Source organism: Cyprinodon variegatus, unplaced genomic scaffold (genome assembly GCF_000732505.1).
Source record: "Cyprinodon variegatus isolate N-32 unplaced genomic scaffold, C_variegatus-1.0 Scaffold410, whole genome shotgun sequence".
Lineage (NCBI taxonomy): Eukaryota > Metazoa > Chordata > Actinopteri > Cyprinodontiformes > Cyprinodontidae > Cyprinodon > Cyprinodon variegatus.
Genome location: NW_015150863.1, coordinates 298,374 through 315,525, shown reverse-complemented (window position 1 = coordinate 315,525; position 17,152 = coordinate 298,374). Strand labels below are relative to the sequence as shown.

General features: G+C 36.8%; 1 protein-coding gene across 1 annotated transcript in view; it reads right to left on the bottom strand.

Annotated features, from left to right (window-relative positions):
• The window catches only part of ppp2r5a (protein phosphatase 2 regulatory subunit B', alpha), a 46,237-nt gene that overhangs the window by 24,489 nt on the left and 4,596 nt on the right, over nucleotides 1–17,152 (bottom strand). The window contains exon 2 of the mRNA XM_015388001.1: nucleotides 366–562. Coding sequence (XP_015243487.1) covers nucleotides 366–562 — 197 coding nt within the window. The remainder of the gene's footprint in view (nucleotides 1–365; nucleotides 563–17,152) is intronic.

The following is a 17,152-nucleotide window of genomic DNA, read 5'->3' as shown; positions in this document are numbered from 1 at the left end:
AGAAACCCTACTGATAAGGGTAAATATATTTGACCTAGTTTTATAAACTGTTCAAAAGTTTCACGTGTTAAACCATGGGAGATGAATAAAAACAATGATGCAAAGGTGACAAAGTGGCCATAAAATGAAAAGGTATAGATTTTAGCCTGAGGCTGCTAGCATGAGTCTGTTGTAAAGGTGACACTTCCTTCTCTGTCTAGACACAAGATCAGCCCCCGCTTCTGTAATCTTCCTCAAGCACAAAGGGAATTACAAACAATTAAATGATCAGCTCTGGTTGTTGTAGTTAACTGGCTCATTTGGCTGTTTAATTCCTGAATTTATGGGACATTAAAAGCAGTTTAAACACAGAAGTGCATCCTTACCATGTTTGTGATCTCTGGGTATGCATTCTCAACCAGCACACCTCTGTTGGTGGAAACGTAGTCCACTAGTTCGGTCAGGGTGGCCCTCTTCACCTCCTTGCTCTTCAGGTCTGTCACGGAGTCCAGAAAGTCAAAAAGCGTGCAACACTGCTGGAGTTTCTGGGTGAACAGTTCCTGCTGCTCAGTGGAGGGGGCATCTGGAACATGAGGATAAAATACAATCATTCAATACCAAAGGCAAGACATTATGACTGAAATCACTTCCAACAAGTAAGAAAAAATGAATAGAACACATACTGGGATGATGTTTGTTTCGATTAACTGCAAATTCAACAAAAAAGTTAAAGATCTGAAATGAAACCTCTATCTGCTTTAGTGTATTCTAACACTCTTCTCACAAAGCTGCATGATTAAGGGGCAGACAGACTCAATAAGGGGAATGCATGCCACATGATGACAATCCAGTCATTCTTGGCTGCAAAGCCTTTAAAGGATCAAGCAGTGAAAGTGGTCAGACTTATTAAGCCTGTCAACCTCAACCTGGGCGAAGCTATAAACACTGTGTGGCATAGACCCAGAAACGCTCTGACACAGTGTACAGTTATGCAGTAGGTTGTGACGGAGAGACCACACAGTCTGTTTAACTTGTAACAGCTCAACAACCAGACAACCTAAAGGTTCAGAGGGTACCCTAAAACGCTCTCCTCCATGACAGCTGATGACACTGAAAAGTGAAAGTCTTTATTAGAATTAAAGATAATGTTTCACAGCATTTCAACACCACTTCATGACCTAAATAGGACCAACTGCCACTCTATAGCCCCTTTACCAGTGAAAATACCAGGTTAATGCAGGTTTTTCAAATCTGGGTTGACCGGGTAACAATTGGCCTTTGGCTCCCTTCCCAGTGGCAAAAAAAGCTGGGTCTAACAACTCGCTGGCACCTCCATGGCCTCTTTCCTCCTGCGGCTGCGTGTCTGGTGACACCATCACGCTGGGTTAGCATTGATGATGTCAGAGTCAGAAATCAGGAAAGTAAACAACGGAGAGCAACATGTTAAGGAAGCCAGGGTGTAGTCAGTGGGCTTTATTGTTTCGCTTTTATCTGTCCTAATCCCTCCCTCAAATGTAAACAGTTGTATCGGCTTGCTAGATCAGAAGCGACTGGCACGGTGTGTTGACGACCTTAAGTTACGCTCAATACTGTCAGGTAATGTAGCAGGGAAACCCAGCTCTAGTGTTCCTACAGCATGCCGATCAGAGCCGGTTTAGCGAGGGTGGCCTGCCGAGACGTTTGACCCAGGTAGACAAGCATCAGTGAGCTGTTCCCACTGAGACTAAAAGCAGTGCGTTTCCAGGTTTAAACGGGTTTTTTGGCCATAGGGAAAAAGGGAATATATTTCAATGTTAAACCTATGGCTGCGGGTGTACTAACTGAACTTTTCTAAGCTGGTTTATAGGCTTTTAAAAAGGTGCAATGTGCTCTATCGATTTGAAAATTCGAATTTGAGATAAGAAAAATAAATTAAAAAATAAAAATCACTGCCACATAGCAGTATAAATGAAAACCCTTCTAGAAATCAGAAAGCCCTTACTTCATAAACCCTTACTCTTCATTATTATTCAAGAAGGTTCACAGTAAAGAAATGCCAGAAAAACAAAGTAAAAAACATCTTTTGTATGTGAAATCTTCCTCTCTGTAAAACTGAGTGATACCAAGTGAGGGTGATGAGCCAATCAAATGGTAATCATCCAGCTGTTTGGTGTTTTGTGGAAGTCAACCTCCAACTGTAAAAATCTTTAGTGCTTATTCACCGATACTGAGCGCCTTAAATTTATATAGTCTCTACACATTTTTATGATTAATAATGATTTATAGGAGATATTTAAATTGTTGTGGGGTGACAGCTGTCGACCAATATAACTTTTTAATGCATTAATTATTCTAAATTGAGATGTTTTGAGCAAACAACTTTTTAGATTAATCAATTAATTATCAGCTAGCAAAGGCTGCTTAATGAGATTTTTTTTCATTGATTTTTAAAAAGGTAAAGCTAAAGCTTTGCCACTTGAGTTCTGGATGTAGAATATTTAAAGACAAGTTTTTTTTTTTATATTAAATTGCCTTGTTTTTTCTTGTAAAATCTTGGATTAATTGCTGCTCTTAGTGGGCTGTAATTTAAGAAAATGGCATTAGGATTACCAAATTAGTTGATAGTTTCAATAATCAATACAACACATTTAATCGCTTCAGGTCTACACTGTTGTCAGGCTTTAAGAATACAATGTGCAAAACTGATTGAAGCATGGAAAGAACAGGCTACAACAAACCTGCATCTTAAATTAAAAAGACAAAGCGGTCAACCATTGACCTATTTTTTAAGAAAACAAACAAAATTTTTTAGAATTACGTACATAAGGAGCAGAATAAATGGGTGCATGGGTGCATGTCCTGAACATCTGCAAGTTTCCTTCAGTTTAATCTTTCTTTATGTTTAAGAATGTCATCCATAAAGTACGCAGTATCAAGAGTAGTAGTTTTAGTGTTCATTTATTTATTTTTTTTATTTTTAGACCTAGTTTGCTTTGATTTAATGAGTGGATAAAAGAACACTAAAAGAAGAATTCGAGAAAGAAAATAAAGGGAACACATTTAGCTTATAATTTCTTATTTTACTTTTAAGAATATCTATATTGAAAGAAAAAAAAAACAGCATTTAAAGAAAACTAATTATTACTATTTAGAAATGACAGTTTTATTGTACATCTTCGTTTTGTCCATGCACACATTTGCACCTTCAAATGTCACAGCTACAGTTCAAAGCCAACTACAAGAGCCCCGGCAACATGAGTTACGGCACAGAGTTATTTATCGAGGAATATTATGCAACTGAAAAGGCATCACCCCTTGAAACGCAGAACAGGAAGATCTCACAGTCAGACATGGCCAACGAACCCATTATAATTTCACACACAGCAAAAATGTTCCAGTGGTGTTGACAGCTGACAAAGTGCTTATGCAACCGAACCATTGAGGTCAGACGGTGCCTGTTGCTGGGAGTAACCTCAGTGTGTGAGTGTAACTGTACCAAACGGACTCGTTAGTGGCCAGTGCCCTGCTTTCATGCCAGTTTTCCAATGTATCACATCTCAATGGGTCTCAGAGTGAAAGGGCAGACCGAATACCGATCTGGAACAGGAAAGATAAAAGAACCATGATGACACCCTTGCAGTCATGCCAACATCATGGCTCATATTTCTCTGCTGGCTCTTCAGGAAGGCATCTCAACATCAAACCAGCTGTGTTTTTATTGACAGTTGCACAACGGTAAAAACTAGCATATTCAACTAAAAGGATAAAAAAAAGACGTAAAAGCACATTCACAGCCTGCTAGTGTCCAAGCTTTTGGTCAACTTTTTACTTTAATACAAACCAAATTTATGAAAATCTGTCGAATTTTTTTCCCCATGCATTTCTGCATGCATTACAATATTTTAATCATCCATTATCATTATAATTATTAAATGGCCCATATATATTAACAGTATTTTCTAACCCCCTTCCTTCCCTGCATATGTTAAAAAAGACATTTTGAGCTTCTTCACAGCGAATCGTGTCTATCCCCTTGAGGGGGAAAAAAAAAAAAGATGGGTGGGCCTTTTAGATCCTCTGACATGTAGATGCTTTCCCCAAAGTGAAGCTATTTTTGTCTTTCACATAGGAGATGCTTTAGCACACAAATTCCTCAGGGTGCTTGTGCAAAGGAAGGAAGATATTTCCGAAAAGAAGCTATAAACGAAAACAAAAAGAATGTGAAAAAACATTTTAGAGATCAGAGAAATTAAACTAAATTTAGAAACCTGCCAGAAAATGATGTAGACTTTATTAGTTAGAGCTGAGGATAAACAAGGAATCTTAGTCTCAAAAAACTGTAATGCAGAGCTTTAATGATCACTGATCGGTCTTACCTAGATGATGTGTTATATAATACCATAACTATAGAAGAAGATGAATGAGGAAACTGAGAGAAAGCAATGTCTTTATCTATACAATTACTCATTACTCTCACTTTGACAATCATTTAATAGCAGATATTTAGACTAATGGAGAGGATCAGACAAGAAATCACAAATGGTCCTTAAGTTGCTTCATTTTTAACCAAACCTTTAAAATGTCCAACTAAAATAGGATAAACTCAAACTGCAAAAGTACAAAAGATAATTGTATCCTTAGAAGAAATCGAGAATTTACAATTAAAAATACCTCATACCATTTTAGAAATGTAAATAACACCTTCACTTAATAACATGCTAATGTATTGAAAACAAAACCAAAATAATGCAAGTTAATTACCACTATGACTCTACAGATAAACAGGTCACATTTTGAGGGATGCACACACACAACCCTCCCATAAGCAATAATAAAGTTGGGTAACCTGTATTATTTATGCAGGTGTAATAGCAGCTAAGCCTTTGAACCAAACACTGTGTAAGGCAGCTGTGCAATGAAATGTATTAAGCCTAGAAGAAAAAGTGTTTTATATCGTGGCAATTAAACAATTTCAAGAAGACCTTTTCTCAGAAATTTTAACTTTGCAGCAAAGAAACATCTGATGACTTAACAGGAAGTGTGAGCTCAGCCCTATAACCACAGCAGTGCACATGGAGAGGGAAACATCACATAATCAGAATAAGCTTCCTTCACCAAGTGTGTGCAAACAAACAAGAAACTTTGCTTGTGACTTTGCAGTCAGTGGTAATGAGAGCAAAATAAACATAATCACAAACAACAAACCAGAGTACAGACAGACTTTTGTCTACAGGACCATTAATAAATTGAGAGCTTTGAACATTAAACTCATCTTAAGTGTTTTTGACAGAATAAAAGAAGTTGTAAAAAAAAAAAAAAAAAAAAAAAAAAAAAAAAAAAAAAAAAAGCCAGCATATTCTTACTTAAGTACAAAAAGACAATCAGATATGCAGGACATCAATGAATCCTCCCAGTTTTAATCAACTACTTATTTTGTGGGTAATTAGTTGGATGTATTACATCTGAGATTAATGTACGTAAGCTAGGGCTGTAACTAAGGATTATTTTGCAAATTGATTAATCTGTCCTTTATTTTAACTAATTGATTAATAATCGGATAGCAAAAGGTTCCTTAAATAAGCTTTTTTTGCTAAATTAAACCAGGTGAAACAAAAACTGTATAACTTGAGTTCTGGATATAGCATATTGATATCTTAAATTCAAAATGTTTACATATTTTTTGTACAATTTTGGTATAATTGCTGCTCAAAGTGGGTTGCTCTGTCAGCTTAAGGCAGGTTTTAGAGTCTCTACACTTCAGTTAATGATTATTTGATTAATAAATTTGTAGACGATTACTTAAATAATCAATTAATCACAATTTATCCAATTAATTGTTTCTGATCTCTGTCAAAATACGTTAATATTTGTGCAATTACTGCATATAAAGCTATTTAGAAAAACAAAGTATTGTTCAAATGTTCCCATGGAAAACTGATGTCAAATGAATACTGACTAAAAAAGTTAGGATTAAGTTTCTGGCTATGAGACAACTAATTCACATCACATAAGAATCAAAGGTTACCAAAGAAACCATCGGGTAGAGACTGAGTGTAAATTGCTATGGCTATATTATGTATAAGGCATATAGGAGTTGTTTTAAGTAAACAAACCATCTTGTTCATAATCACAGCTTTTAAAAAGGTTGGCTACAGAAAAGGTCAGGCTGCAGAAAATTAAGTCAAATGTAAACACTTGAGGCCGATGGCTTTAATGGAGCAAAGATTTGCTATTATCCAACAATTCAAATAAAAAATAAATAAATAAACTTTTAAGATTCCAGTGTCTGCCCTCCTCTGTCACAGAAGGAGACCTCAGCCCTCAGGTACTACAGAAGTTAGCCCTGACATCCCACAACATGACGGGTGGCCATTCTGACTAAGCATAAAAGACTCAGGACTCCCTTCAGTTTACTAATCATTGGAGTTGAAGATCCAATCATACACATGCTTTAACAAACCATCATCTAGAAGAAGCAGGCAGTACTGTGAAAATCATCATCTTAAATTTCTGCAGTGTATCTAAGATGATTCAATTTGATTTGTCAGAAACTCCAGAACTCAAGATAGTTGACTCAACAATCTCCTGTATCAAAAACTACCCTATAGACAGACCACCCAGTCTTTGGGACTGGAGGGTCAAGAGTCTAACCAGGATTAAAACCCAGACGTTCAATACAAGGCAGACTCTTGCCATCTACAGAAATACCATGCATGAGAAATGAACAGTAAGTCTAGTAAAAGGAGCTGGCGGATTGTTTTATGGTGACGGGAACAATTATCTGATCCTGAGTGTGAACAATACAACGGAGACATCTGTAGATATAAGAAAAAACATGAAAAAGTAGGACACCATTACCATTATAGGAACAGTAAGGGAGGTGTTGGATGAAAATAAATTCCTCGTATTCAGACAAGCAAAAAAAAAATCACTTGGAAATGTCTGTGAAGTCGTTTACAAGAAGGGACAGAGCAGACTTTACTTCCTTAGGAAGCTTTAGTCCTTTAGTGTTTGTAGAAGATGCTTCATATCTTTCATATATAAAGAATAAATTCCTCTAAAACCTGAGAGGATGACACAGAAGGATCCATTCATAAACATTCCTACATTGTTGTACATCATTACTACATGTTGTCGATCAGAGGCTTCTTTAGACCACTGGAACACTGACCTCTAAAGGACATCCTTCCTGCACACAGCGATCAGCATCTACACATTTTTAAAAACCTCTATAGTTTAATTTCCCAAAGGGGTTAATGAAGTATTTTTGCATTAAAAATAGGGGTTAAGTGAAAACGTTTATTTGCTATTAAACACATTTTGTAAATCTTTGAAGTTAAGATGTTTACAGAGCAGCCTCCACCTCTGAGGGATCAGTGTCTTGCAACTTTTAGTTGTATCCCTGGTCCAACACAACTGAGTCAAAGGGCAGAGTTGCCTCCTCAGTAGGGCTGAACGATTGTCAGAAAAAAAAATTACAATTATTTTCAACCACTATTGGATTACGATTTTATTTTGATTTTCCTTTGCACTAACCACAAGCATCTTAACATTTTGTTTCAAGGTTGCAGTTTTTCCAAGTTGTTTTTTAGTGTCCTTTGCTGCAGTACTTTACAGTAACCTCCTGTAAAAAAGTGTTTACTTCCATTTGCATTCCTGGACTTGCAAGCTAACTTCACTCTTTTTACAAAATGTGTGGCAAGAAACCCACTTTGAACATAGTTCCACCACCTAAAGTGCTGGAGTGAAAAATGTAATGTCCTACTTTAGTTAATCGCCATGTGTCAAAAACTGAGTGCCTCTGAGATTTAAATATTGCATGTTATTAAATTGCAATGACATTGCAAATGCAATTAATTGCCCAGCCCTTGTCCTCAGTATACAGCCGGTTCTTCTAATCACATTGAGTATTTTGTATCAGTGTGTTGAAGTAAAGAAATGTAAACGTTGCCGGAAGCTGAGCCTGGAAGACTGGAGCTCGACAAGCGTAATTTGAAGGAAAATAGCATATAGCATAAATAGCATTTGCTTCTGGTTCCTGAACCGCTACTTTACAACCAATACGTCTACAGAAGTTAGAATTAAGGAGGAACAACCTTTTTTTCCCCTCCAGAGTAGGCATGGGCGCATTACCAGTCTCACAGTTATATTACCTTATAAAAAAGTCAGTTTCAAATACCACAGATTTTTCTATCATACTGTTCCTGCTGAATACATTTTTTTTCTTTTAAGAAACAAATCTAGCCAGAGAGAAAGTGGGAAGAGACCCCTCACCACCTGAAAGAGGGAAGCACCCCGAACTGTGGTCTAAAGCCAGCTTCCACTGACAATTAAATCTGACCGCGCCAAATATCAACTCACAAATCACCAAGCTTGTCATTTTTCCTTCTTAATTCACACATTTCAAAACACAACAACTGTGAGCTGTTGTTAATATCATGGTAATACAGTCAGACTTTCTTCCACACCCATGCTTATGTCAGAGTACTACAAAAAAAACAGCTCAGTACCATCAGTATTATTCCAGCAATGGTATGAGAACAATGACTGATCTTCTGATCATATCTGATCTTTGAGACTTTTATTGTCCTATAAAACTAAGTTCACGCCTCAGTTCCTTGGCAGATCTATACAAACAAATTTCAAGTGTTGGCACTTTGAACAATACAACCTCCAAAGTAAACATCTGTGATCCTTGTCTTGTTACACAACTTTGCTTCTTTCTAATGGCATTTATCATTTATCTCCCTTAACAATGTAGCACAACAGAGCAACACCTAAAAAAAAAAAAACTGATAGAAAGCCTGGATGCCAGTAACAAATGATTTCAGAGTGAATACAACTTAATCATCGACATTCAGATTTGGCTTAAAGTTATTTTTTTATGACAGTTACATTAATATATAAAAGAATCTCAAACAATTGCCGACCCATCCGTAGATTTACTCAACAAAGGGCCATTTCTGAAGGATGTTTCTAATGCTGAAGCCAAAACTGTCCTTTAGCATTTTTTTTAAAACACCAATATTACCAGGAACAACTACCGTAGTTAATTTTAGACCATTTAAACATCCTCCTTAGCCATATTTGAAAGAAGTTTGGCATACAGACAAACAAAACCCCAGGAGATGTTAACCTCTACTCATCATCCATGTCCCAAACACACATCCCCCTCGCTTTAGGAATAAAAAAATAAAAAAAAGAACTAGACGGTATATCTACCTTCTGTTTATAAATCTATAACTTCCAGAGAAGCAGCTAATGACTTGCAGTGTTAGCTGCCAGTAAAATCCTTGAGTTTGCAGCCCTGCAGGTTCCTTGGTAATACTAAGGACAGTAATTACTTCACCTATTTTAGCCGCAAACCTGTCTGTGATTCAGGCACACTCAATAGCAAAACTATGAAAGTATCTTATTGTTAAGTCTCTCACAATGTGTGGACTGAGACAGGTGGAAAAAAAAAAAAAAGGTCATCCTGCAGCTGCTTAACTGGTTGGAGAAGATTCTGCAGCCGGTTGTTTGATTTAGTGACTCCACATTTGTTTAGCCCGTGCATTAAAACTATGCTGGCAAAACACAGTAATGGAAGGGTAGCATAAAAAGTCACTCAAGCAGTGCGAGAGAAAAGTACATAGTGAAAATGTCAACGGGTATTATTATAGGAAAGCTAAACAAACAGGTAGAATGAGTGAGCGGTTAGAATGCTATCAAACAATTATTTCCTTTAAATTAATACCAACTCCTGCATAAGCCTCTATTTTTATTAGAAATCGTTTTAAATACGTTTCAAAATTAAAAAAACTAATTTTATAACACATTTAAAGGGCAATAAAAAAAGCACAGCGCGACTACTCCTGAAATGTTCTGTCATTTACCTTTACTGACACTTTGCTGATTTTCTTATCATGCATGGTTAAATGGGTGTGTCTGTCAAAGTAAAGAGAGAGTGCTTATGAGGTTGTAAGCAAGAATGCATGTAGGCTTACTCACAGGACATTTCTGGTCAAAATGGGAATGGAAGGCGTGACTCAAGATAAGGCACGTCTTTCCTGGTAACACAAGGGTTACGCTTTCAAAACTGCAAACATTTGCCTACAGTATAAGGTCTTTTGATGATATGCCAGGTAAAGAAGCAGATTAATCAGAGGCTACATTCACACTGCAGGCCTTGATGCTCAATTCCGATTTTTTTAAGAAATCCGATTTTTTTTGCTTTGCTGTTCACATTTCCAAATATATGCGACTTGTACGTGATCTCCTATGTGAACTGCAGTCATACGACGCAAGTGTCCCGCATGCGCAGTAGAGGACGCAATGACGTCACATGCCAGCGTGCTCTGTGTTTACGGAAGTAAAGATGGATGGTAGTGCCGAAGCGCATCTGGCGATCTCTCCCAACCATAAAAATCACAATCTTTTCAAGATGGTTAAACATAAATTCGGCTCTCAGCATCATTGCCCGCCTTGGTTCTTGTTTTTCTTGCCGCTTCTGTGTAACAACACACAGAATTTGTTGGGTATTAATGGCGTTCAGGTCGGATTAATGCGTGGCTGTTCAGACACGGGTCGCTTTTGAAAAGATCAGATTTGTATCGGGTTCAGGACCACATAGCCAAGTGATATATAAAATCGGATTTGGGTCACATCAGGTTACAGTGTGAACGTAGCCAGAGTTTTCTCTGGCTGTATGGAGCATAGCATAATGTAGTGTGCCCCCTCCACCACCTGTTCCTAGACACATGCTGTTAAAAGTAACAGGACAGAAATGCAAACATGTCAAATCAACTATAGTGAAGAGAGGAATCACAGTGAAAGTTAGCATCCTTGCACATGTTTGTTTTAGGGTATTCTTTTGGCATGGTTGGTCTAACAATAATGGTTTGACCTCAGGTTGAATTTTCTCTGCAAAAGAGTCAAAACGCTCAAGTATGCAGAGTGCAATCACTAACTGCAGACGATCAGGACAAGGAACTAAATGCTTTTGTGAGAAAATAAGGTGCAAAAAGAATGCCAATAGTCATTAAAGCCATTTGGTTTGTTTACAAAACTTTAAATATAGTGGGAAAAAATATTTAAAAAAAAAACACAATTCAAGATCTGCTTCTAATTTAATTACCATATGAAAATGTGATAAATATCAAATCCATAAAATGAAAGACTTAAATTATCAGGTTGTTTGTGCAGCAGTCATATTAAATGTGAAATCAAAAAACGGTAAAACAGGAGTTAAAACTATCTTGGTTCATAGATGGATGTTTCTATCGTAGTTTTTCACTTTGTACGGAAATCCTCATCCTCATCATCTGGAAACTTGAGCCTGTAATGTGGTGAAAAGCAAAATGTCAGACAATCCGGTCAGGAGATGTCTGGTGTGCTCGTAGATAAAGAATGGATAAAGATGCCCCGAGCATTTCCTACATTTTACTGCAACACGTCTCAGTCTTCCTTCACAGAAATCTCTATTAATCCCAGGAGAGCAGATTTACACACTTTGCATAGTTAGCGCTGCAGTTTGCTGATATATTTAGGCCGACACAAAACGGAAAGAAGGCGGACAGATGGCACCTGTTCAGGACGACGTTTTAAAGTTAAAAAAAGAAATCAATTACATGGGCAGCCATCAGTGTGAAGGATTACGTTATTATGAAGTTGTAGATATGTAAAATATAATTAATGATCAAACTAAGTAGATACTTAAGAGTTAATAGAAATATTTTGTGGTTTCTCACTTTGGTAACAAGGTGGTTAATATGGCGATAAAATAAAGTAACCACAGGATATCAGGAATAATTATTTTACTTTAGTAAAATACCTGAATTTTCACACCAAACTTAAGGGATCATGATAAACAGTCTAAAGTTTTGAATTGGGGAACTTGCAGCATCTCCAGGATGTTATTGCCCTGCTCTTAGTTCACAGCGTATAAATACATTATCTGAGATTTCCTTTTCTATTTAACAGTTTAAACGATCAGATATGCAATGAAAATATTCAACAGTTTGAAAGGAGGATTTTCTAAGTTTATACAAGAACAGAAATAGCTTGGGATGAAATGCAACAAGTGGGTATTGCTGAAAATGAGAACTAACACAAAAAATGAGACTCTCATAGGCCACATGGAAAATGTAAATTCCTCAAACAACAGCTAAGAAAAGCCAAATTACAATCGCAAGATGAGCTAAAACCCTATTACTATTGTTATTGTAGCCTTTTTAACACAAACTACATGTCAGATACTTTTAAAAAGAACAGAACACCAACAAGATCCATGAGTGCATTTGGATTCTCAAGACAAAAAAAAACAAACAAAAAAAACTGATTGTGTAATATTCTTATTTTAAACACACAGTAAATTGACGTCCTTAACGAGCTAAGAAAGAAATCTGACCAAAATGAACCAAGCAGCATCTAAATACATCAACCTCAGACCTGGAGAGTCTACATTTTACTTTCCTGGATATTCAGAGACCCCTCCTTTCCATTTTAACTCTTTCACAACTCTTTTCAGACTCAATTCTATCTAAAACCAAATTCTGTTTTCGGTCAACTGAGCAAATTCCTTATACCCGGGGGCACCAAGGGGCCCTCAAAGAACCACATGGGGAGCCCTCTTCGTCTTCTGAAAACAGAACAACTCACTCAGTGGGTTAAGTTTATTTTTATTTTATTTTTTTTTATTCTGTTGCTCTTCTTTTTAATCATTTATGTTTTATTTCATCATGTTAACTATTTCATCATATTTCTGTGGTTTCAAAATGACAATATCAAAAGGACAATAAGAAATGAATAAAAGAATAAAATAAGAATAAAAATGACTTTTTATGCATGACATTTACTGTAGGTGAACACTGATCCCTCCAGTTCATAGGTTAGGTCCACCTCTATACTTATACTCCCTGGTACCGGCTCTCCACGTTAATATTTGGATTCATTTCCAAACCCAAAGCTGGTCTGTAGGTGGATTAAAACACATTTAAAATCAAGCCAACCCTTCAATCTGCTTAACTTGTGCCCTTTTTTTTTTTGTTTTTGTTGCTTTTTTTTTTTTTTATCTGTGAAAGTAGAGATAAGAACCTGAGAGGTTCCCTTTCAACTAGATCAAAAAGTCAAATTTCCACTATTCTAAAACTAGAATAAGGAGACTTAAGGGATTAACCTAAGGGAGCACCTTATTATTATGCTTTCTTGTATGTCTATACTTCCTAATTCTTTATCACAGTAGAGCAATTAACTTAAATCAGGTACTCAAGCATGAACCTTTCCTCCCCTGACACTGCTGTATAACAGATACCCATATTTATTTAAGACACTGTAGAACAATCGTTTATTGGTTTATAAATGTCAGCTTTTCAACAAAAGGTAGTGACACAGAAAAACTGATTCATTTCTTAAACAATGGAAGAATGAATATCTATCAGAAGCAAAAAATATGACACCCACCGTTCAAACCAGCACAAAGATCTGTTCAATAGTTTCCTAGTAAAGGCCTGACTGATATCTGCTCACATGCTGGGAACAGCATGTTTGGGACACGAATCAATACACCAGAGAGAACATGTTTTGGATTTTTTTTTTCAGGAAACTGATGAACAATTTACCCCTTTAAAAACTCTAAAAACTTTTATTTAATTATTATTATTATTATTATTATTATTATCATAAGCCACCCATAAAATACTTAAAAAGGCCATAAAAGTAGAAAAAAAATCCTCCATTGAAACATCAACATCTAGAATCTTTACAGAAAATTCCTTTAATAGATGCTATAACGTTTCGTTTTCCATCTTTAATAAGGAAGTAATTTCTGAAGTACAAGATTGAGATAGCAAGGAAAACAAAACTATATGTGGAAATCAAAGAGAGCAGCTAGTTTTATAATTAATAGCCGTTTGAATGCAGTTCTTGGTCTATAACATGATTAGAAGCACAACCACCTGACTTCTATTACCCTTAATTAAAGGCAGCTCCCAGTTTGGAGGATAGAAAAGACTGTGGTCAAATATTAGGATCAGTGTCTAGAGGTGGATCCAATAACACAAGGGCAGCTAATCTGGTTATAGCAGGGATGGTGATTAAGTGATTAGCGTTGACAGTAAGTAAGTTAAAGTTAGTTGAGCATAAGTTGGAAGAACAACCACTGAGCTCCGTTTCCTCAGCAATTCATCTCATTTTCTCTAACAATATAATGTCTGTGGCGCCATAAAAGTGCGCTTCAATGGTTCTTTATGACCTGAAAGTAAAGGAAGTTGTCGAGGAAGAGCTTTAAAAAATATCAAGCAAGCAAATATAAAGCAGATAAAGAGGCGTAACATATCCTTTGAGCTAGGATTTATAAATAATCTAAAATCTGTACAGCAAAAACACAAAAAACAACCACGTCCTTTAAACATAAGCCGCAGTTTTGCTGCCCTTAGAATGGTGGCTCAGCTGAATATTGTACTCCAGTGACGGATAAATCAACCTTAAAAGACGGGGTCTGTATTTGGAAAGTCAAACATGTCCCTGGCTTCCTCTCAAGGCTTGAGGCTGCTATGGCAACAATGTTGGTCCCTAAATGACTCATCTCTTCACGGCCTATCTCACAACAGGAGCTATATGCCTTTCAGCCTCTCTGCTGCAGGAGGGAATGAGCATCTTTGCAAGCTACAATCTTTCATCAGTAAAAGTGGATGACTCAAGAAATGTTTGATCATGTAGTCGTTACTCCGAAAAACCCAAAAATAAATCAAACCTCTTATATCACCTGAAGTGGTGTGGGAGTGCACATATAGTTGGAAAAATAAGACTGACAATTAGGTAATGCAAATTAAAATGGCTTCTTCTGCATTTTAAGACATCTGATGTAATGGATTAACAAAGTTAGGCTTCATGCAAGTCTTTGCTCTGAAAAAAAAGTTCAACATACAGTTCAGAAACTAGATTAAAGACACCAGGTTTTATAACATCTCACTATTGAAAAAATAAAAAAATCCTGGATGGATGGATTGAGGTAGCCATTCCCAACCTTGGGGTCCAGACTCCAATTGGGGTCGCAAGAGGATTTCTCAGGGTTGCCAAATCATTTTACAAAAATATAAGACAGGCTCTTTTATGGAGAGTTACGACATAATCAAACTATGACAATTATTGCGTCTCACCTCAGGAGCATGCTTGCAAGTGTCAATAAATATTTCCCAAATTATGACTACGCCGAAAACGTACAACTGAATAGGCCAACTTTTCACCACGTCATCTGAGCTGCAGAACGTCGTAGACAATCCCTCTTCTTATCCCGCTCTACAGATTGCTAGTTCTCTACATGCTTGCTGGAAGAGTTCTGTTTGTCAGTAGCTACAGAGTACTGTAGCACTGTCAAAATCTGTAACTGATCCGTTTTAGTTTTTTTTCCCCAATTTTCTTCTCTAAAATACATGAACAAATACAAATTACGACCTCTTGTGACCGCTTATAACATAAAGCCAAAAAGCTGCTCTGTTCGAACAGGCAGGCCCAGCCATCATGTCAAAAAGCAGCAGAAAAAAATCTCTGCTTTTGACCGGGAAGTTATTTTTTATATTTATGATCTTAGAAACATAGATGTTTAAAATGAAAAGTAGGCTGTTTTCTAGTGTATTTTGTTAAAGTTTAGTTGTTATTGTTTTATTTCAGCAAAATGATGGGATGCAGCAACATTTGTCGGTCTTTTTGGGAAGTTAGCCTCTTGGTGTTGTATTATGCTTAAAAAAAAATTTAAATAAATTCCCAGCATTTCAAAATATGACAAAAAGACCAAAGTGGGTTCATAAGTTCTTGTCTGATTATGTAAATTTAATGTATAAGTATATTGTTTGGGCATAGGGACAGGGGGTCATGGAGAGCAGTGCATGTTAATTAGGGGCAGCCAATCAAAAAGGTTGAGAAACACTAAATTGAGGGACAAACTGATTGAAAAATGGCCAGAATAACAGATTATTGATAGCTGCTGGGATTGACAGTCCTTACCGGTTCAACTCGGTAAGCGACTTGTTAAACTTGCCTCGGCTCTGATAGGCATGCTGCAGGAACATCAGAACATAGACAGCTTTTTTTGCCGATGGGAAGGGAGCCAAAAGCTGATTGTTTGCTGGTCTACCAGTGTTTGAAAAACCTGCGTTAACCTGTTACTTTCAGAGGAAAAAAGGCTTTAGATTTAGAGAGAGACAGACAGCCAGCCGTATTATTTGGTGATTGAACCGTTTAATAAACAGATCGATGGCAAAATGCAGATGTTTGAATGGACTATGGATAGAATGACGTAGAATTTGTGTACAACTTGTACAGGTGGATGGAAGTTGGATTAACAGACCAATAAAGGCCGATTTATACTTCTGACACATAGCCTCTGCAACCATCAATCTGTCTCTGGTTATGCAACCTTCATCGCACACCTCCACAAAATCCCTACTATGCGTCAGACGGTCGCAAACCCGCGCAGACCTCAAGCGGAAGTGCGCAGACAAAAAGCAGCTGTGATTGGTCCTTGGTATGCCTTTCCAGCTGTCTGTATGGTCGTCCACAGCTCCTGCATAGATTACAGACTAACTAACCGTCCAAAGGAGTGGTGCAAGACTGGTAAGACAGTAAGACAGATGGATTGACAAATGTCCTGACTGTATGGACTAATGGAGTTAGATGGATGGATGGAATTACTCCTGGTCGAAAAGTAAACTAACTGATAGATGCAATTTATTATAAGGATAATTGACAGCAATCTGTAATTCTGCTTCTGATTTCTACTCACAGAAGGGCCTACAGATAAGGCCAAAAAAGCAAGCTTGATAGATTTATAATAAGGCTAAATAAGCTAACCAGTACATCTACACTTCTACCTTTACTTTTCAAAGGGGAGTACAGTATTAAAAGTCTTTTATTCAGCACAATTCTACTTTTATTTTAGTACTTTAAGTAACTTCTGGCTTGTGTGCTTTTCTAAAGTCTGTACCTTTGTCTGAATTTTTCCAGACAGTCTCTGGGGTTTTTCTTCTACATTTTATATTTACCCAATTGAATGGATATCACAGCCTGATGTATTATTAAATAGTCTTGCTAAAATATGCATTCCCTTTTAATCTTTCAATATTTAGTATGACTAGAACTAAAAACAATAATACAGTTGTTGGGACTGTATTTATCAAACTAAAATAAAGTACTAAAATATCACGTAACAGTAACATTT